Source organism: Onychostruthus taczanowskii, unplaced genomic scaffold (assembly GCF_017590055.1).
Source record: "Onychostruthus taczanowskii isolate IOZ18803 unplaced genomic scaffold, ASM1759005v1 scaffold4, whole genome shotgun sequence".
NCBI lineage: Eukaryota > Metazoa > Chordata > Aves > Passeriformes > Passeridae > Onychostruthus > Onychostruthus taczanowskii.
This window is the reverse complement of record NW_024501459.1, coordinates 8,561,250-8,584,532: the sequence shown is the minus strand read 5'-3', so window position 1 is coordinate 8,584,532 and position 23,283 is coordinate 8,561,250. Positions and strand designations below refer to the sequence as shown.

General features: G+C 39.4%; 1 protein-coding gene across 1 annotated transcript in view; it reads left to right on the top strand.

Moving 5' to 3' along the window:
• Positions 1-23,283, top strand: part of CPA6 (carboxypeptidase A6) — an 80,381-nt gene that overhangs the window by 32,823 nt on the left and 24,275 nt on the right. Inside the window, exons 2-6 of the mRNA XM_041412687.1 lie at positions 3,592-3,667; positions 16,377-16,501; positions 19,857-19,971; positions 20,857-20,958; positions 21,785-21,889. Of these exons, the coding sequence (XP_041268621.1) occupies positions 3,592-3,667; positions 16,377-16,501; positions 19,857-19,971; positions 20,857-20,958; positions 21,785-21,889 (523 nt within the window). The remainder of the gene's footprint in view (positions 1-3,591; positions 3,668-16,376; positions 16,502-19,856; positions 19,972-20,856; positions 20,959-21,784; positions 21,890-23,283) is intronic.

Here is a 23,283-nt window from a genome sequence, read left to right as displayed (position 1 = left end):
TAGATGAGTAAAACTATGAAGTAAATTGGAAAAAAAGTAAATGAAAAAGCCAAAGAAATAAACCAAGAGGTTTTAATCCCCATTGGCATCAGGAAGTATCGCCCTTCCCGGGGCCACGTAGCATATTCCGCGTTTCCAAAGCAGCTGTGTCATTTTTCATGCTGTTCCTGAAAAATACAAGGGGGTGATGAAGGGAAAGAAAGAAGCCATTGCATGTCAGTGCTGGCCAACAGCTGGTCACCCATTTTACTCAGACATAAGGCTGTCCCCGGGGACATCAGCAGTCTGGCTTCTACTCTGCTCACCACACTCATTCAGTCAGTTCATTTACTAAAGCTTGTGTTGTGCTCTTGGCAAAGGCTTTCAACACAATTTTGTGTTTACACAAAATTCAAAAGGTCTCACTAAGTCCTAGCTTTAAATTCCATTAGCTTAATTGCTAGGGGTAAATTGAAAGTTTGTCATTGTGGATATAAATTTCTACGCTAATTTATACAAAATATATCTCATCTTGCTGTTTGTTTAGATTTTTTTTTTAAATAGGGTTAAAAAAAGAAGATTTAGAGGTATCATGGTTAGAAAAATAACCTTACCTGCATAAATCAGCAGACTGCTGACATATGTCTGCAGGCAGCAAAACTTTCCATATATATATATATATATATATATATATATATATATATATATATAAAATTACTTGTTTCTTTCTCAACAGCTCAACACAAAGGATGTCAGCAGACCTCACCCGGGGATGGCCCTGAGTATTTGGGGGAACCACATTAGTAAATGGTCTGATAGATTTTGTTGGCTTTTAAATAGTGGGTATGTTACTGAATTTTTACCCTAAATTCAGTGGGTATTGCATAGCATTTAAGTAATAATTGGATTTCTTTAATGTGAAATGTAACCAGAAAAACTATAAAGCTAAAAAATTACCTTAGGACGGTAGATATCTGAAGTAAAGCTAGAATTCCTATCTGTGCTTTGTTGAAGAATGCAAAATGATTATGCACTGACTAGCCAGCCTACAGAATTGGGTGTTAGCAGATAGTTCTCAGGAATACAGTGTATTCCCACATCTGGCATGCACAAAAATTGAAAGGGCTTTGCCATAATGGTTTATCCATCTTTTAATAAAATACTGAAATTACCATGCTAAACTGCTTGCTATATGAGTTCTCTAGCAGCAGACCCAGCCACAGCTTGAAGCATTTCCCAACAATGTGTCAAGTGATCAATCTGTCACAGCACCAATGCTTTCCTCTCTAGGGCAGGTTTTTCATCACATTGGAAACGACAGAGTTGCTGAGCTAATCGAAGACAGTTTACAGTATGAATTCAAGACCATACCTAAGTGATATCCGCTCCTTCAAAATTCCATTACAGCTGTGTAACACATGCTTAGCTACTTACTTCATTAAAATCTGGTTTTTATATGTTGGTTGTACCAATCCTTCCAGAAATGTCTGATGGATCTTTATTAGCTACATCAACTTCCTGGGCAATCATTACTTCTTTATTACTTTTTCATTATTTTCTTCATAACAGCTATTTAGCACTTAGAAAGAAGTGAGTAATGGAAAAGAATATTACTGTTGTATGTATGATAAACTAAAAGCATCTATTTTCCTTTAAAAGATGCAGCAGTTATAATACTCTTAAGAGATTTATTTCTCTCTGTGAAAGCTCCAAAACAGGAGGTTAAACTTGGCTTGGAAGCACAGTAATTTCTCCTAATTTTTTTGGGCTGCCAAATTATAAAAAGAGAGCTTTCAGAAATCTTTTTGTCTTAGGTGTAAGCCATTTGTCCAGTAAGGTCAACAGCAAGCAAGGCAAATGGACTAAGGTCTACACCTGTGGGTACATCAGTGTTATTGCAGCAGTAGCCTGTAGTCTAACTGGTCCAAAAACTTTAATGCCACGTAGGAGTTGGAAGGCTTGGGACCTGTCAGCAGGGAAGAGAACCAAAACTGCAGAGCTGAGACAAAAAGAAGGATCAGTGGCTAACTAAGGGGAGCAAATGTTAACTGTAGAGAAAAGACTAGAAAAGAATAGAGAGTAAGGAAAAATTATTTCCAGAAACAGGTAAGCCACTTCAGAATTCAGAATTTATTAGCAGTGCTTTCTTCTGAACTGGTGGTATTTAATGCTTACCTAGGTATGCATCAAAGATTCTTGCAGCAAAGGGGAGTCCTACCAGAGCTGTAGCTGCAGTTCATCAAAGGCAAGACCTAGTGCCTGAGAACAGCAGCAGGGATCCTTCCTAGAACAGTGAGCCAGGAAGGGCACACTCAGCAGTGCTGTTTCTAGTTGGCCAAATACCTTCTCACCAGGCTCAGAACCTTCAGCAAAGGAGGAGAGCTCACAAGATATTCAAGGGTCAAACATCTAAATGTCAAGGGAAATTCTACTGTTTAAAATTCCCAGATAATATAGAAACTGTAGATAAAGAAATTGTTTAAAAGGCCTTCTGGCTAGTGGATGGAACTGTAGAAATAAAGGTATGCATGACTGCCAAGGTCTCTTGGAAGAGAAGTACTGATTATCAACAGTTAAAAAACAAATTAAAAACTCAAAATGTAGGAAAATACCAGAATTCACATTGGCAACTTAAAGTTATTTCATCCTTCTCGTGTATGGCTGATATTTTAGTTATATGATCATCCCCTCTATTTTCTGTGGTCTCCAGCATCCCATAGGTCATGACAGATTATGGTCATTGAAGGGTCATTCAGTTTCTTGTTTCCTGTTTGCAAAATTATCCATTGAGATCATAAATCGTAGAATGGCTTGAGTTGGAAGGAACCTTAAAGGTCACCTAGTTCCAGCCCCCCTGCCATGGGCAGAGACACCTTTCACCTGAGCAGGTTGTTCAGAGCCTCATCCAGCGTGGCCTTAAATACTTCCAGGGATGAGGCATCCAAAGCTTCTCTGGGCAATCAGTTCTTGTGCTCCTCACAGCAACAAATTTCTTGCTTGTATCTTACCTAAACTTACTCTATTTCAGTTTCTGTTAAAGAAAGTGAATAAAATCAGCTACCATTATCTAGAACCTTCTGAGAATGTATGAGCAGCTATTTACTTCACAAAATTTGTGCAAGTTTTAACGGATAAAGCAAAAGACATGCCGCAATATGAAAATCACCTCTTTTCTCAAGTCAACTCCTCTCTTGAATGCATGAGAACAATGAACTTTTCAAAGTCCATTAAAGGTTTAAACATGAAAAAATAATGTATTTTACTTAATATCATCCTCGGAAACAGATCAATCATTTTGGAAAAAACATTTTTTTTTTTTATTCTGAGGCAGATGTTCAGTATGGAAGATGTCAGCCTGAATGGTTTAAACTAGAAGGAATGAACAAAACATAGAAATGGAAGGTCAAGCTGACACTGATCTGTAAAGAGCAAATAATTTCTATGGAAGTACATAATCCAGCAGCAAGTTTAGAAGCAGAGCTCCAGCTAACCCAACATTTTGCAGGTGCTGAAAACGAGCACAATTACAGTAGCTATCTGAACCTAATTACTGTCCCTTTGTACTGCTGCAAGGAGCCTTAAAGTGCCATTTCAATTTTCTGTTATTGGCAGTGATAAAGTCATACGAGTTGTTCCTGAGAGTGAGAGGGAAACACAGATCCTGAGGGCTGCATTCAACAGGCTTAAGGTGAGTTTGATTATTTTAATCTTCTTTTTCTGAACCTTTTTGAAGACTGTAGTGGCTTCACTGACTTGCCTTTCGTTTGTCACTTCAAATTATTTTATTATCTGGAAAGAAGTCTTTGCCTATTAAATTCCTGATTTACCAAAAGAATAGCATAGGTATTAGATTCATCATGCCTGACAAATTTAACAACACTTACTTCCTTAAAGTGAAACAAGTGCCATACTTGTAAATTTGCTTTCTTTGTTGTTCCACTTCTTGCCAGCATACACAGTTGTTTCATTATCTGCTCAATTGTTATTTAAAACACTGAGTTAAATTAAGTTGTGAACACACAGAAGAATATGAAAAAGCCTTCAGTTTAAGAATATCTCTGGCAGAATATTTTTCTAGAGGCAGATGATAGAGTGTCTAGGACAGGGCGCCAAGATCTTTCTTCCCTGGCCTTTCCCTGCAGATATAAATGAAAATCAGCAGTGCCACTGCAGCAGTGCAGCACAGGAGCATTCTGCAGCATTGCTGCTTTGCTGGCACAGCTTACAGAGGCAGAGGCAGCATTTCCACAGCAGTCTGGCCCACTGAGCCAGAGCACGGGGACTACCTGTAAGCCAGGTCTATAGTCCTGAAAAATGGACTGTACCATGCACATGCACTGCCCTCAGGCACTGTGGGAAAGGGACAAGCTTCATTAATAGTCACCAAAACAGCCTAACCTGAGCAGAATCAGGGAAGTAACAACTTGATCACTATGCTGAGTGCCACAGCATTTGGAGCATGTGCAAAAGATTTGGGCTGCTCACTGCCTTCAACTCCAGCAAACTATGAGGCAGTCTGTGATGTAATTCTGCCTCTGTTGTTGAAACCTTACGTAAATGATTGTGTTCTCAGTGAGGAACAAATGGAGGTGCATATAATTTTCTAGTCCAATAGTCAACATCTGGGATACAAGTAAATCAAGTCTCTGTCTGCATACCAAATAAAACAAAACTAAGGTGTTAGAAGAGCTCTTACGCCTTTCCATCTTTCAATTATGATGAAGCTTTCTTGCTAGTGTTTTTTAAAGAAAGAGGACTGAGCTACCTTAGGTACCTTAGCTCAGGAGAAGGCATACTGCTATGAATACTCCAGCAGTCAAGATGTTGGCGCCTTACTAGCTTTAAGTAGGAAAGCTGAGACTGTCTTTATCACATCTGCATTTCTTAATACTGTGTTTGGTTAGTTCCCCATTCAAGATGCTGTACTTTGTAACCCCCATTGTCAAGACGTTCAGCCTGTGCACATGTTGCGTGAAAAATTTCAATGTTCAACAGAGGCAGTGTCATGATGCTATGGATTACCACACTTTGCACTGTAATGCCCAACTCTCCTAAAGAATATTGTCTCATATTTGTTTCTGCATTGTTTATTAAAGACCTGACCTTCACCTGTGAATGTTACTGTAACACCTCAAAAGGGATACTTGTTTTGTTCCCAGTTAGGAAAAAAACCTAACCATAAACCTGAGCAATACATGTGGGAGCTGGTTTTTGCATTAATTTCTCCCCCCTGGATGTTGGAACATAAAGAGGGAGCACATGTGGTTTTTTCCTTACCCTCATATTGTAAAGCCTGTGAAGCAAAGGGGTTACTCACCTTCCTGTTACTGTTTCTCATTACAGAGCTCCCTTAGGCTCCCAGAAAGAGATTCCTTCAAATCAAAGTGGGAGCAGTAGAAACTTGAATAAATAATTGCATACTGTAACTCTGAGAGCAGGATAATAAAATTTTGGCAAACTTCAGCAGAATCTGACTAGTTAATTAGAAAATGATTGATTCTGATGAGAAACTAAGCTGAGGAGGTTGAAAGGATGACTCAAAAAAGAGAGAGTGTAGTGACACCCAGTTTCACGAACACAGGCTGGGTTTGGCCGCCTGTCAGGTCTTAGGGCTCTTCCATCTGCAGCTGCTTCACCGCCCATCTGCAGGGGATGGAAGAGACACCCGAGTGGATAACAAGTAATAGATAAGTTTAACATTAATTTGTCATATTTCCACCCTGTAAAATAACCTCAAGTTATTCCCTCATGAAGAAGTGGATCAATAACGACACTCCTCAGAAATGCCCAGTCCTTACAATACCAGCAGAAGTCAGTTGTGGCTGCAAGTCCTCAGCCAGCCCCACTGGAGAACCATGCATTTGGAGTTGTCTCCATGTCAATTCTCCCCTGTCCTTCTCTCATCCCCAGACTTCCAGAGTTGAAATTCAATGGACAGTGGATTTATGTTCTGTTTTTTAAATATGAGCCTTTAAGCACAATGTTGATTATATGCTCTGGAGAAAATGGAAGACAGTGCACCAAAAAACCCCAAAACCCTCAGTAGTGCAAAATAAGCTGCAAACAAGCCCCAGTCCTGTTGCCATCTTAACACAACGTGCCTGACAAACAACAGAAATATGAGCAGGAGTGTCAACAGAGACGTATGAATTGCTATAACTACAAAGACTGCACTTTGATTTTTTTCATTTTTGAGTCAGAAAACCAGAACTACTTTAAAGACACATCTCCTTTGAATCTATTTTGTTTTGAACAGTAAATTAATACCAACCTGTTACATTACTCACACATTCTGTTCCTCAAGGGGGAAATAAAGATGGAACCAGAATCCTTTTAAGACATTACAGTTTTGTTACTTTATTCAGTGTTGCGCAAAATTCAGTTTTCAGCCTGAGTTATGATATGGCCTGATAGTATTCTCTGCCACTGTCAGTATTATAAGAACAAGAAAAGTCAGTAAAAATAAAACTTATATCACTTTTGTTGTTGAATTGAGAAGAATACATGCACTTGGGTTTCAGACATGTTTCTCTACCCTGGAAAGTCAGTCTATTAGAGATGAGGTATATTTCAGAGGGTCAAAAGTTACACTCTCTAGGAATGTCAGGATTAGTCCCCATTAGTCAAACAGGAACTGTGGTGCAAAAGTGAGTTGGGGAGCCCAGTTTGTCCCTGGTGTGATCCATGCACAACAAAAATATTTTGAATAAATTCCCAGGACAGTGCAAGCACAGAATAGATTCTGCACAAATGGATTGTATGCCTGTTGCAGGATTTCCTTGCACAGAACAGACCATCTGTGGTAATAAGGCAAAGGGAACATAATCCCTCCTGTCCCAGGCTTCCTCCTCGCTGAGCCTGGTGGAGGGAGGTTTTTCTATAGACTTGTGGTGTTCTGTGCTCAATCCAACCATTTCCTTCTGCCTTTAAATGTACACTTGTAAGGCAGAGTGACTTAGCCTTTTCTTCTGGCGTACATCTCACAATCCAAAGAATTATAAGGAAAACTCCTTTCAGTTCAGATCAAATGACCCTATCCTTCTAAAGGATTTTATCAGAAAGAAACTTGAAAAAATGATCCTGATGATCCTATTGCAAGGGCAATGTATTTTGGTGTCAGGCAGAGAATAAAGCAAATACAAAGATACCCCTCCTTATTGTCTTCTCATTTGGACAAAGGGAAAAGAATCAAGAAGAAAATAAATCGGCATTGGAAAGAACAGCAGTATGTCATTTCACTCATTTTGTTTTATCTGCCAGCTTCTTAATTACTGTCTTCACCACTGATTCTTCCTGAGTAGATTTTGTCATTTACAGTCTGCTCTAACACCAGGGCAGTGGGGAAGGAAGTGGTGAGAGCTCTGCCTTTTGCCTTGCTGAAGCTAATGCCATGGAGGTCAGCAAGGTCCATCCCTTTTGGGAAAAGCACCAGACACCAAAGGAATAATTTCCTGAACGTGCATTCACAGAAACCTACACTGAGACATCCTTGAGGGATCATCTGGGAACTGGCTATATGTCTTGATGTATTTGAAGTATCTTAGAATGTATCCCAGTGATTAACTTGGACAGTGACAGTTGAGCTAAAACATTACCCACAAAATACATATAAGAATTTGAAGGACTACTGAGGGTTTTTAGTCCACATGGAAACCTCTTGATGTCAAACATGGTTGCTCTTCTACCAATAGCTGAGCTGTAAGGTTAATTCATTTTTACAGAAGGTGTAGTCCCTAAGAACATCTGAAACCTGGCATCTGGAGCTCCTCAGGAGGGATATTTGCCACACCCCCCCCCCCCTTTAAGGGAAAAAAAAAAAAAAGAAAAGAGTCCATATAATGCTTGGCCCTGAATTCTACTCGAATTGTCCAGGCTTTGCTACCATATGAATGCCATTGCCTCTACTGAGTAAATAATGGATAATGAATGTTTCATTCCACACATTTTACTTTTGTTCATGAATTGCCCAGTGGCAAATCACATTAGTCATAATCACTTGCTGAGTAATTTCCACAAATTAGTTTTGGTCTGTAGCTCCATTGCTCACAGTACTTTTTATAAATCATTATTATAAATTGATTCCTTCATAGGCTGGTTCTGTTAACTTTGAGATGACAGAATATTGCTTTTTGTCCCTGGTGGGGTGAACATAGCATGTAGATCTGCACTGCCAGTAAAAATAGCCAGCTGTACAGATAAAATTTTTTCTGCTGTGAGTTCTGTAAAATTGTCTGAACGCGCATGTATTTAATCAATAAACTCAGCTACAGTAAAGAATAAATATAGAAGCCTAAATATAATGAGTCAGATCAGTTGCATTCCAGCTCAAAGCAGCAGGAGGGGGCTGTGGCCTGGACCACTCTTGTCTCAGCCAGGCTGAGCAGAGTTCCCTGTGTCTCCCACCAGCCCCTCCCTGTAGGACTACATCTCTCCAGAACAAGTTCTCAGGAAACTCTTGTGCATCATGCACTGCTGGGTATGCAGTTGTTTCTCAGGGCAATAGATGTCTGAGGCCAGAAGAAATGAGCAGGTGGGGAACAGAGAGCCATGCTCTCTTTTGAGGCAGGAGATGGCAGTTTCTGGTTTTCACTGAGTGACAGAGGTAGTAGCAGCTGGCAGATGCCATCGGTATGTGTACAGCAGTACCTCTTGTCTCCAGCATGTTTCTACATCACTTCTTTCAGTCTCTGTGGGGAAATAAAATAAGACCCTGGTAACTGGGCTTCCTACCAGCAGCACCACCCCACATCCTTAGACACATTTGACACAAACCTTGTGACAACGCCCACTGGGGTAGATGGGACAGTGAGTATGACAGGGATAAATGATGCTGGAGGTCCTGCTTGACTTTCATAAAAGATGTATAGTATGCGAGTATCCTATACATGTATGACAAGTGTATAGCATAGCAGTGCTGAGGAATGTTTTCATAGGGTTGTGATGGACTAAAATGCAGCAAATACTTTGACAAGTCAAGGGCAAACTCAGAGAATTATTTCTTTTCCTAGCTATAGATTGCTGTCCAGCTTTTAGATTGGCTGCTGCTGTAATGCCATCACAGGTGCCAGTCTTGAATTTTACACTTTCTCACTTTCTGTTGCGGTCTTCACTGTTATAAATAAATTCTCTCTCTCTCCCTCTCTCTCTCTCTCTCTCTCTATATATATATATATATGGTACAAATCTTTAATCCTGACTTAGTGTTTAATACCAGAAATATCTTTTTGCAGGTTCACTGTTCCACTTGAATAATTTCCAAATTATTACATTAATCAACAAATGAAAGAGAAATACTTATGATGATAGTACCACAGTAACATGAATATTACTGCCCATTCTCTGTCCCCCAGGACTCCTCTTGTCCATTTGCTGTCCCTCTGCTTTGTACACCTCTCCAATGACTGCCTATTTTCTCCTGCTCTTTCTTGTTCAGAAGACAATTTGAGTAGCCTGTTGCAGATTTATGAGCCATTTCATGGTTTTAATTCTGTTGGACCTGACTGACAGAAACAAATGTCACATTCCCAAGTGCTTTGTAAAGAAATGGGGATTTTCTTGGGTCCTCAGATGCAGCAGATTCTATTTATCTGCCCTGGAATTTTCCTTTGTAAGCATTATTTTTGAAGTAGCACTTCATTTGAGCCTTGACTGATAACTTCTACTCCATCAGTGGTCTACAAGCACTTTTTATCACATAACGCCTGACTGGGATCAGGACTGTTTGTATAGGTAGCAAAGAGGCAACTGCTCTGTGAACATTCCTGGCATAATAGAGTTAGACCACTCATTCTTCAGTAGTTTTTATAAAATAAATTCCTGGGCACAGCCAGGCACTTCTTCAACTTTGGGAGGAGCCAGCCTAGCAGGCCTTGAAGCCAGAACTCCATTCCCTTTTGTTTGTTTTCTAGCCTGTACAGCAGCTGCTTATCCATTGTAATCCCTGAATTGATCCTGGCATTGCAGTTCAGGGAATCAGAAAAAATGTCTCATAGAGGAAAAGAATCACTTGGCTATAAATCTGATAGTTTACACCTCCATAGGAAAATGCTTTAAAAGGCTTCAGAGGACAAAAGCCTGTTTGAAAATGCAGTAAGAAAGCCTGTCAGCCCAAGTGGAGCTATCCTTATTTGCAGAAGGAAAGAACTAGCTCAGCAGTCAGGATTGCCTGCATTTTACTTTTGCACCTACAGCAAACGATGCTTTAGATACTTTAGTTTTCAGTCTAGATATTACCCTAGCTCATGGTTAGGGTTCCAATCAGATGTTAGAATATTGCAGATACACAAGGAACATCAGGTGACAACAGAGAGTATTCATCAATATATCAAAATACATATTTGGAAACCACTTGCCTGGCCCAGAAGGAAAATGTTGTTGCAGAAAAACATTAGTGGGAAAATACAAGATAGAACAGAATAGTCCAGGTAGTGAAAGTATTGTTCTCACAAGACACAGAGAGGGTGGGCTTTCTGAGATGGAAGGAATCTGCTTCCTCTGAGGAAGCCTCAGCCTGGGCTGAACAAAGTCACCAGCACACACCCGGTGGAAGCAGAATCAAATCCAGGGCTTACTATTCGATTTCTCATGCCGTGCAGCAACAACTGCAATTTGAACCAAGCTCTAAATAGCTTAACAATAAACAAAAGAAGGGTTTGGCCATTTTTTTAATGAGTCTGTTAAAGACTTTTTCACATCTTTCAAATATACTTAGTCCAGTGGCACCTGTACTTGTAAGAACAGATATTCAGTTACTATATAATTGGGTATGAGTTTTATCTCAGTGACTCTCTTGAGGAATAGCCTACAGGTTCTTTTCAATGTAGAGCCCTGTGTAAAATTATACCAGTGTAAATAGAGTGGGAAGACCATTACTTCATTATAGTTCCACAAAGATTTGCAAAACTCAAAACTTCAATCTGTGCATTGTTCCTGTTCTGTTCCTGCCAGTGTTATGGTTGTTGCAATCCCATGAATCATTCCAGATTTATTGGCACAATTACTCTTACCAGCCTCACTGAAAAGCAAATAAATACTGAAAAGTTAGAGCCAGTAAAATGTCTAGTGCACTCAATCAGAAACCTAAATTACTTTGCACTGGGCCTGCCTTGTAAGTCCTTTTAGAAAGCACAGGGAATTCCACACTGGATTGCCACTGGACCATTTTGCAGCACATAAAGTGTAGCTGAAGCTGATTGGCAATCAGAACTGTCAATTAAGTTCCTTAATTGGCAGGAGCAAGCGAGGCTGAAATCAATTCTTGTCCTGAAAACATTTGCAAGGGTGAAGACTTTCAAGAGGAGTTCTGCCCTTTCCAGGTACACCACAGCACTGCTGTAATTATGCAGCAGTGTCAGAATGAACAAGAGTTATTCTTGCATGCTTCTTTCTTTTCAGATGTACCAACAGAAATCTAAAATTCTGTTGCACACTGTACACGTGTGTGCAAGGGGTGTTTGTGTGCATACATGTAAGTGACTGTGTTTCCCATGTGATAAAAACTCAGGTGGTCAGACCTCTGACGATACCAGCAAGACTAAAGCAATTTCTACTTCTACTCTCTGCCTTCTACAACTGGATTTATAATTGAAAACTTATCTAATGACTTTCATGACTTCTTAGGGGTTTTAATGCATCTATGCACATGAGTATGTGGATATAAATGGGAAACCCATGTTTCCTGAAAGAGCCCATGAGCAAAGAGCGCCCCTGCTTTCATTTTTGACTGCACGTTCCCTTTTGCAAGAGACTCAGAAATGCCAAGCTATTTCAACTGACAGCATCATAACAATAATTATATTCTGAACTTTACAGTTGACAGCATTTCTCAAAGAAATCCATTTATGGTGATGTTAAGGACAAGGCCAGCTTTAGCATATGTATTGCTGGACACAACTCAATAGGAATAAAAACTGGAATTTCTAGGTAATAAAACATATAACAAAATCACTGTCTTCATGGGGAATGATAAATCATAAACTATTTTCTCCAGATACTAAATATAAATTATTCCTGTTATTTTCATGACAAACCTCAGTCATCTCTTTTGATTGATATATAATTGCAGACCTGATGAGAGCACTAAGCATCTTCCTTTCAGGCTAAATGGAAGGAGAAATTAAACATCTGCTTATGAAAAGGTAGTGAGGGACAACTGGAGGCCACTGCCCAAGAAAATTACTTCAATTACAAAGGCTAGTCTAAACCCCATGGTCTAAAGAAGCTGGGGATTTATTTCAGTGACATGAATTTAAAAAAAGGACTATAGGATTTTATGAGAGTGTTTGTGGGGAAAAGCAGTGAGACTCTTTTCTTCCCAGGCTTCCTTTCCATGGACATGGAACAAGCTGGAAGAAAACTGAACTGTTCTGTTTTCTGTCTTGGCAGAGCAAAAGAGTTTTCTGTACACCATTTGTGATATGTAAGATTATGCTAACAAAGTGTTTGTATTCTTGGAAAATTATTTGCATAATTTTAACTTTGGAAGAAATTTTGAATCCTATTAGTTAAGCACCCAAATCTATTTAAAATATTTGTCCTTTTGCTTTGTGCTGACTTTCCATCACTGTACTGACCAAAACTTAGAGACGTGAGTAATGAGTTCAGGATTGCTATACCTTGGAAGGTGTCCAGGTAAGAGCTGATAGATTTATTTGAGCTGTCTTTAACACCTCAGTTTAAATAGAAACTGCCTACAAAGAAACCTGGCTTTCCTAACAAAAAATTGAACCACAGGGACTTTAATGGGACAAGTGAGGTTGGAAAAAGAACAGGCAGTTTAAAAAGACTACTTTTAATGTACTTTTTATGTATGTTAGAATTAATAATCTTTAACACTTTCTTTGTTAAATAAAGCAATAATGTGTTTAAATGCTTTGGAAAAAGAGACCTGCCTGTGTGCTCTGACATACAGTTTTTTCCTCATAGAAAGTAAGTCAGGATGCTCATGCTTCCAGTGAGATGCTGGGAAAGAGCATGTACTGTGCATCTGGGGAGCCACCACTGTCCCTGAGAACAGGTACTCAGGGTCACACTTGAGTGGCAGGTGCTGAGTAATTGGTCTCCTGGTCCCAACTCTGAAATTGCTGAAAAATCTTGCCTGGGATCTGCTCATTTTCCAGAGGCTTTAAACATCCCAATACCTTTTAAAGGCAACCTGCTGCTTGAAAGACAAGAAAATATGTGCAAATAAGAGTGTTCTGCAAAGGAGATGAGAATATTTAGGTTTGCATGCATGCTCTAAAGCATATTGCTTTTCCTGTAGCCTCAAGATACCAGGTGAATTTTCAGGTTCAAATATTTGGCTGTACACTCAGGGAGTTTTGTAGGATTTCTGCATCAATTTTTTATGTACTGGAGAATCTTCCTCCCACCTAGCAAATCCTACCACCCATACAGCAAATAGAAATCTTTTGGCACTGACTGGTACTCCATAACACTGTATAAAGGCTCATGTGCAGTGCGTGGGGGTGACAATACTCCATCACAGAGAGGGCAGAGGATAGCACAGCAATTAGTTTCACTGCCACTCACTAGCCAGCAGAGCCCAGCATGGAAGTCCAAGGCACATTTGTGAGAGGAATGATGTTGAAATAAGAGTGATGACTTCAATAAGACCCTCAGTATCTGTGGGAGATGCAATGGTGAAGTGTCCTGAAGATGACAGTGAGTAGAGGATAGTTGCACTTGCTCAGTCCGAACATGCTTGCTCTGAAATCCATCTTTTTTTGTCAGTTTTTATGTACTTGTCACACCAAGGACAAGCTGACAGCTGCAATGTATATAAGAGGTCTGCTGGAGAAATATGTTGCTTGTTAAATGCTTTGTAAGGCAAAATCCAGCCAGTGACTGAAGTGGTATTCTGGACAGCACAGGTAACATCTCCCAGAGAATCACTGACTGCTTTGTTTACATTGGAAAGGATGAGAAGTGGGAGTCAAAGGAGCCAAATTACCCAAACAGGGAACTGAGATGAAGCAGAATGATTTGCATGCTAAATATGGGATTTTTTTGTCTCACTTCCAAGATAATTCCAGGAGTGAAATATTGCATTTTCACCGAAAGAGGATAGTGGCAATATGCCACAAATTTCATTAGTTAAAAGAAGATTGCTTCTGCTTTTGATATTCACTTACAGGCAGTAATATGAGGAACAATTAGAATACCTCAGATCTTAAAGAGTCTGGTGATGTTATAACTAATAATGTGAATATTGGTTGGTTTATTCCCTCCATGGTGATGGAGAGTTTCACCAAAATAAATCTTGAGTAACTCTCAAGAACAAAGACATATTTCAGGTGTATATCAGTTGTGATCTGTTGGAGTTTTTTTCCTACTTCAGTTTTGTGTGCTTAGATATTGCAGTTGGCCAGGTGACACTTCAGTTGTTCTTAGCTTGTATGTAACCATTTGTTTTTATTATTACGAAGATGGATCAAGCTGAGCTGATTGGTAGACTGTTACTCTAAGAGCAACAAAATTACCCTTTCTGATGTATATTTTTTTGGAATAAATCTTAAAAGTAAAATACACATATGGCATCTGTATTTGTAAAAGTCAAACACACATATTAACCATGTGTGAAATTACCCATGTTGAATTTCACTGAGTGCCTATAATTTATCAAAATATGAAAGCCAGATAAACTAACAAACATGGGGCATTAGCACAGTGAGACGATCTTTATTTGTAAGCAGCATTTAGCACCATTTATTCATGACTTTGGTTTCTACTGACCATCTGTCATAGCTGCTGTCAGCTTCAGAAGCCTCATGAACTTTGCCAGTCCTGTGTTAGACTTCAAAAGATGCTGCACCCAGCCACCAGTATGACTTGGATCCAGAGACCATATTGTGGCAGCATGAAACAAAGAGTGGTTTTGGCAAGAACAAGAAGAGGCTGGCCCTGTGTTTCAGTTCTGCTTCTTCCAAAGTAGCAGGCATTTAATTGGATTAACTGAGCTGAGGTCACCATTGCTTGAAGAGGTAGCACCAGATGCCCTCTTGGGATACTCTTACTCAGGGTCATTTGAGAAATGGTGAGAACTAAACCTGTCTCCCTGTAATCTCCCTGTTGCAAGACTGTACTCCTCTTGCTAATGAGGTCCACAGCAAGACCAGGTAAATGCATTTGATGTTTTCAAATAGCTTCTGTGGCATAAAAGAAGTGAGACTATTTTAAAGCATAAATTATAAAAAATATTTTTAAATACCTGGAAAGCAGTGAACACTCATGAGCTGTATCAACAGGTTCATCAGTGCAGTCTGGCACAGCTGATTGCAACAAAACAGAAAAGACAAGACAAAAAACCAAAAGACATTTATCAAGCATTAATCCTTTTTAGATTCTCTTTAAGAAATGTGTGGACATATAGTCAGCATCAATTCCCTTCCTTGTATTCAGCTCACAAATGTATTTTTAAGTCCTGTGGATCTTGGCATGCCTTTGTCATGTTGATACAGAGATTGTTGCTGAATTTCCCATTTTTAATCTCCTATGAATATCCAGAATCTCTGGAAAGAGTTTTGTTGACTTGTGTTATTTCCACTGTCCTCACACTGGCAGAGGAGGAACTGTGCTCACCTCTGTTGAAGAGTATGTGCTAGTACACTATTTTATTACAGGATGCAGAACACTGAGTTTCAAATCCCTTTGGAAAAGGGATTTGTAAATTTTCTTGCTTTTTTGAAAATTCATGTCCTGGCCTAAAATTTCCAAGTGTATTTCAAATTTGGCAACAAAAGGAAGTAAAAATGGACAAGAAACATCCCTTACGTATGTGCAGATACAGATAACAATAACAATAACAGTAGTGATTCAGTAGCTATCATTTTTTACAAGATTGTAATAATCTGATTGTCTTAATCCTTTTATTTTATATTTAGTATAAAATTATTGTGTATTCTTTGTCTTGGTGGCCTGCTATGGACCTCTCATCAGCCTATTATGAAGAATAAAGCTCAGGTATATTTTGCAAAGAACACTGGTATGTGCTATGCTTTCTATATCTCTTTAGCATTTTTTTGCTGCTTTAGTGAACACAAAAAATGCCTTGAAAAATAAAAAGACTCATGGACTGCATAGGAGTTGGGAATGTATAGTAGTCTGAGGAGGTGCATGAAGCTGGAAGTAGCTTTTGTTTTGATCTGTTTGAGGAGGCATATTCTGAAGACTGTTCTCTGTTCCCATTGGCAAATCTCCCAGGAGAGTTGTGGTAAACTGGGCACAATCAACCCTCAAAATCTGCTCCGTTAGCACAGGTGTCGAGCTGGACCAGCCGATGCAGTTCTGTTGTCTCTACCGTGCCTAGAGGGTTTGCCCTGCCTTCAAGCATGCCTTCTCCTGGGCTTCCCCACCTACACTGAATGCATGTGAATTACAGGCTGGTTCCTGCACTACAGGTGGACTTGTGGCAGCCCAGCAGCCCCTTCCACATCGTCCAAGGTGCAGTGGCTGACGTGCGAGTACCGCAGAACGCGACGCGGAGCCTGCTGCCCTTCCTCCAGCAAGCAAACATCCCGTACACGTAAGCCCACGCTCCTCTTCCCGTGCCTCACTCCAGAGAGCTGGCCTTGGGGCAGGTCTGCATCTACCACGCCAAGTGTGCTCGAAAATACCTTCCACATCACAGCAATTAGGCTGGCAGACAGCTCGGCATTGCCAAGAAAACAACCGCTTTAATGGCAGAGCAGCAAATCTCCCACAGGCAGCAGCTTTAATTAAATGTCCTCCTTTGGAGTCAAGCTGAAGTGTTTTCAATGTATGTGAAATCACATCTGTTAAGAGAGGGCTAGTAATTACTAATTCTGCAGCCTGGTTTGCCTCTTTATTTAGCACAAGCAAGGTTTATTTACAAGTGAGCTGCAAATGCAGAGGCAAAACATCTGCATCAATTATACAGGAGCTACTTCTATCATTCTCCAATCCTAGTGACCAACGCAAGCCATACAGTACAAATGCAGTACTTTTAGTTTCACATATTATTTATAGTGCTCCTTAAAAAAAATTCAAGGCAATTTTGGAGTATACTTATCCTTTCATATTTATCCAGATGATGTACTGGACTAGAGTAATGATCTTTTTTAAAGCCTTCTCAATGGTTAAAAGCCAGCTCATGAGTTCTCAAACATTTGCTGAATAAAGACTTACATGAGGTTATTTATACTTATTTCTCAGTGATAAAAGGATGGTGTAAATCATAATGTAGATGTATTTATGTATACATATGTATAGTACTCATCAGAATCCCATTTTATTATAACAATGCTCTCTTCTTAATTAGTTGTTCTAAAAATACAGAAACAAACATAAGGAAATTAAGTACACAAGCTCCATAGCTGCAGTTCAGAGTGACTTTCATGTGGGTTCAGCATTGCTTTGGTTTTGTTTATGTTTAAAACTGAGATGGGGCTTTTTCTAATTGTTTTCCTGTGCTTATAAAAAAATGTTGCCTAATTACTGTGACCCAGCAGTTGTATTCATGTCTGCTGCTGTTCCTGCTCACAATAATCACCTTCAATGAAATGACAGGACATTTTATATGTATTATTAACACTCTCTGTACTTGAAGACCTCTGCTTGGGTTGCAAGCAATGCGCAAACACAAGATCTGCCAGAGCAAAAGATCTCTGCAGTTTACCTCAAAAAACATGCTACAAACACTGGATTAATCTTCCACAGAGAAAATCTCTCTGACTTTTGGCACACAAGTTATGTGCACTTGGAAGGAAACTGAGCAGTATTTTACCAGGTTCAGACTTGTCCTTTGCCCTCCCTCTTATTCTCCTCTCTGCCTGTTTTGGATGGTTCCAGCCATTAGGAACAAAACCCTGCAAAGCATGTGCTTGTCCTGACAAGCCTCCTGAGATCTGTAACTCCAAAAAAAGCCAGGAGGATTCACCATGAGAGCAATAACAGCCATAATCAGGGAGCAGCAGGAGCAGGCTGGCCAAGCACAGCCATGCTCACAGCACAGCTGGGGTGGGGACCACAGCCCTGATCTGAAGTTCAGCTCTACAGCCAAGATTTTGTACAGCTCCTTTTCACATAGTTGATTTTCACTTTTCTTTTTTTAATTATTTTTCCCCACACACTCAATGGAGTCAAATTCCTACCTCCCTTTTGGAACAGGAAAAGTCTGAGCCAAACTCCAGATAAAATTTCAGCTTGATGCAGTGATGCTTACCTGAATTATGACACAGTTACAAAATCAGGAAGCATTTCAACTTCCCTAATAATGACCAGCATTTGCCTGTAAAAGAGGCTTATCTCTCTTAGGGTTTTGACTTCCTGACAAGTTGGCCATGAAAACAAGCCCGGCATCAGATAAACTCTCTGCACCAAGTTGCCTCAGTTGTAAGGTTTTTGGTAAAGAAGCCACTTGCGTTGCATTCAGACCTGAGGGACTTAAAAGCTTTTGTGTTATAAGCACACACAGTACATAGTCATTTAAAAGTAAATTATCAAATCTCATTTAAAGTACAGGTGCATAAGAGCATAATTTAACAGAGCTTGATTCTGGTAGTTGCTTATACTAATCAGAATTCTGCAAAGCAGTCCAACATTTTTTTTAACTATTAGATGCCCTAATGACTTGAATAAAATCACTGCTTTAATCAGCTTTACAGTACTAGTCTTATTGTATACATAGCACCTCTCAAGTCAAGACTATAATCCTTTATTTTTCTTAATGAATGTTGCTGATGTAGAGCAATGTAATTCCTAATTATACAACTACTTCACTCATGTATTGGAAGGTAAGAATAACCTTTACTTTGATTCTGTATGCAGATAGACCCATTACCTTTGAGGCATCTGCTGCACAGCTGAGTTAGGAGCAGAGTAAATGCCATTTCTTTCCATCTTTTTCCAATCACAGAAGCTAATGCCTATAAAAATGTAAAAGGTTGAATGTGACTGGCTTTTTATGGGAATGGTGAATTAATGGCATGGTGATTACACATTGCCATGCTTTAGGAGAAGAAGGCATACAAGGATGACTCAGTTTTACAGTAATGTTGTTACAGATACCTGTGATAGTATACCCAGCTTCTGCTACTCTCTGGTGGGATGGACGGATGCTTCAACTTCTTCATTATAATTATTTTTAGATGTTTTCTATATTATAATTTTGTATTTGCGTCATTTTTCATTTTTGCCATAAAACAGGAAAGTTTCAGCTTACACAACTCTTCCTGCATTTTACTCTTAATGCAAAGAACCTCTCACTTTTTTTGCAAGTATATTTAAATTTCACTTAGCATTTTTCATATTTTTCCTGAGTTATTTGAACAAAACTGGAAAACAACTACAGCAGAGTAGGTAATGTAAGCAAAAAAGCCCACTTTAAATTTTTTGTTTGCTATTTTTTTCTTGTTTCAGACAGAATGATAACACTACCAAGTTTTTATTTTTGTTTTGCCTCCACAACTTGTAGCTATATGTAATGTTCCATGACACTCCCAAGAGAAAGTGAGTCCATGTTTTCCTAAGCTTACAAAGATTTTTGAAATGGTTTGAAATCAGTTTTTGAAGATCCATGATCACATAGTATAAGTGGATTATAAAAGAAGACAGTAAATGTTGCTCCATAAACAAATGAAAGTGGGTGCTTCTTCACATTGGATACCTTATTTGCATCATTCTGTTTCAGTCATTTAACAAGCTTATTGTGTTTTTGAAGGCACTCTTACATTTCAAAGCAGCTGGAGTATTTATTTGGCAGCTTTTATTCAGGCGAGGCACTGAAGCACTCTATTGTCAAAATGTAACAGATGAAGTAAAATCAGGATGGTTATATTTCTTCTAAAAGTGATTGTTGTTCTGATTTAGTTGTATGTTCTTCCAGCTTTTCAATAATACCACTATCTTTTTTTACTTAGGATTCTCATATCAGACCTACAGCAAGCAATAGAAAACCAAACGGGAGGGAGGTCCCATAGGAATCGAAGGTCTCTCCCTGGGTATAACTATGAAGTATACCACTCCCTGGAAGAGGTGCATTAAAATTCATATTGTTCCTCTTATCTACTACAATGTTCTGTTTACCTGTTCATCTTCAGGAGTGTTCTAAGTGTTTCTTCTTCAAAAACAGGCACTTCCTTGAAAAAAAAAATCTATTTACTATTTGTATTCAAGGCTTATCTTTACATGCAACTATCTTTCAGAGCATCTGAGTTTTGTTTTTAAAGTAGTCTTCTACTCTGGTTGAATAAGAGATTTCAATGAGTGATTGGTCACACTAAGTCATTTATTAAGCAATACAAGTAAATGCTTAAGTATTTGCACAGGAGGTACAAAGACGTAAAAACACTTAGATATAAACCCATTTATGAGGAATGCTATCCTGGATGATGGCTGGGTAAATAATTCCTGTTGAATTTACTGTGCTCACATATACAGTTTCAGTCTCAAAACAAAGTCACTAGGCTGAGCATGGAGAGTGCTGCATCACAAGATCTGGTGCCCACTAAACAAATATTGCAGGTAGCATGGAGTCCTGCATGGAAATCTGTTTGCCGTTGTGTTCTGGCAGGCAGAAACACGGAGCTTCTTTCTTAATTCCATTAATATTTAGTGGCAATGGTGGATTAGCCTCATCCCCATATTTTCAATGGAGAGTTTATGTATTCCAGTAATACCCAGCAATGAAATGGAAAAAAAAAATCCCATGTGAAAACTGCATCCAGCCTCTGGCTATAGAGCTGTGAGTTGCCAAATAATGGTTAAAGTGTGAAAACAAAAACAAACAAGACAAAAATAAAAACTATAGGAAAATCAAAAAATAGAGAGAGGACAGAGAGCTGAGCCAAATAAATGTATTGCACTTTCTTCCCATGAAATGCAAAGATTGAAGCAATGATTTTATTTTTGTGTTTGCAGATCGAGGACTGGATGCATTATCTGAATAGAACTTATTCAGATCTTGTTCACATGTTCTCTGTTGGAAAATCCTATGAAGGGAGACCACTGTATGTACTCAAGGTAAAGATTAAATAGTCATTAATGAGACTAAAATCTGGAATCAGGGACAGACACTGATATACAGCATATACACCAGAGATTCAGCTTAACAGTGTTTCCTAAGGATGAGTTGCTGAAATCTAAGTATCTCTCTGAATATCATCTTTAATGAAAAATGGAAAAAAAAAAACCTAGAAACTAATAGCCAAATCCTATTTACCTGGATTGGATATGCATGGAGAAAGATAACAGGACAAGTTCAATTAGCAGGATTTGGATTTAAGTGGATTGGAAAGCTTTTTGTTTATAGACAACTAGGAGAGCAGTTATGCTGGAGAGGGATCCCAGAGGACTGTGGAGCCCTTCTCAGCATGTGCCACAAATGCTGCTTCTTTACCTACTGACAAAATTTCAGGGCTGTGTGCTCTAAATTCACATGATAAGGAACACAAATTAGAGTGTGTCAGCAACATGCAAAAAAATCTTACTTTCAATGTATTTCCTTTTTGTCTTCTATTGAAGAGTTCTGAAAATTTGATTCACTATCATGCAATCCATGTAGTGTCATTGTTCCTCACCCTACTTCATGTAACAATCATTCCTCATAAAAGAGGAACTTGCAGATCTCACTTCTGATACAATATTTTTCCACAAGTCAGCCTCATTATCGTGGCATACCTGCCTAACATTTTCTTGGCCATACCTTTCAAAACAGTAAATTTGCGTTCCTTTATATGAGGCAATTCAAAATGGTTTAGCCTCTCTCATATTCTATTATTTTCTCATTATTGTGTTTTCACTCATGTCATGCGATCTACTGGTATTTTGTGAATATTCACATTTCAAGTTAGGTAAAAGATCACGGCCCTACAAGAAAGCTGTATGGATAGACTGTGGGATTCATGCAAGAGAGTGGATTGGCCCAGCCTTTTGCCAGTGGTTTGTGAAAGAAGTAAGTGTTTCAAATTTACAGTCATACAGTTCTTTCTGTTAAGTAAACTCTGCATTTTTGCTGTAGCAGATCTAACACACTACTAATATGGAAAGTAACTAGCTATAAAAGTAACTGTTATGCCTCTCTTTTAAAAAATTATTTGTGGAATACTTAAGTGCTTAATAAACAAAGCTGTTAGTGACAGCCAGACACAACTAGGCACAGGACAAAAATATGCCAGACACATACTGGCAGAGATATGAAGTAGGATTTTATTCCAAGACCTAAAAGTGTGAAGGTTTTCAGTAATTTTGGTAATTGCCCAGGTAAATCAGTGCCAGCCTGTACTGCTTCAGATCAGTTCAGCAGTATCTTTGTTTTAAGGACTTAGTTTAAAAGATACATTTCTCTTTTCTGCAATTCCATAGGAATAGAAAGCTAAAGTCACAGAATCACAAAATAGAACATAGAACTGTTTAGGTTCAAAAAGACCTTTAAGATCATCAAGTCCAGCTGCTAACCTAACACTGCCAAGTCCACCACTAAGCTGTCACCCCAAGTGCCACGTCTACACATCTTTTAAATACCTCCAGGGATGGTGACAAGCATTTCACTGGACAGCCTGTTCCAATATTTGACAGCCCTGTCAGTGGAGAAATTTTTCCCAGTATCCAAGCCTCCTCTGTCTCAACTTAAGGCCTTTTTCTCTTGTCCTGTCACTTGTTACTTGAGATGAGACGCTGGCTCCTACCTGGCTACAGCCTCCTCTCAGGTAGTTGTAGAGAGCAATAAGGACACTCCTGAGCCTCCTTGTCTCTAAAGACTCTCAGATCCCTCAGCTGCTCCTCATCACATTTGTTCTCCAGACCTTCATCAGCTTCAATTCCCTTCTCTGGACTCACCCCATAACCTCAATGCCTTTTTTGTAGTGAGGGCCCAAAACTGAATGCAGGATTCAAAGTGTGGCCTCACCACTGCCGAGTACAGGGGGACAATCCCTGCCCTGTTCCTGCTGGCCACAATGTTCCTCATACAGGCCAGGTATCATTGGCCTTCTTGGCCACCTGGGCACACACACTGCCTCATGTTCAGCTGCTGTTGACCAGCACCCCCAGCTCTTTTTCCAATGAACATCTTTCCAACCACTCTTCCCTCAGCACTGCATGGGGTCTCTGTGACTCAAGTGCAGGATCTGGCACTTGGCCTTTCTGAACAGTAGGTTTCAATCTGTCAAGAATTCATCCACCATGTTTCCATGACGGCAACTGTCATAATTTTTCTGCTGTGCAACGGCTTCCAGCTCCTGTTTGTTGCCCATCCTTTGTGAACTGGGGATGTGCTTCATTTGGGCTACTGAGCCAAATGCCTTCTGCAGGGAAGAAGCCCTAATTCCTACACGACCAGTTTTAGGC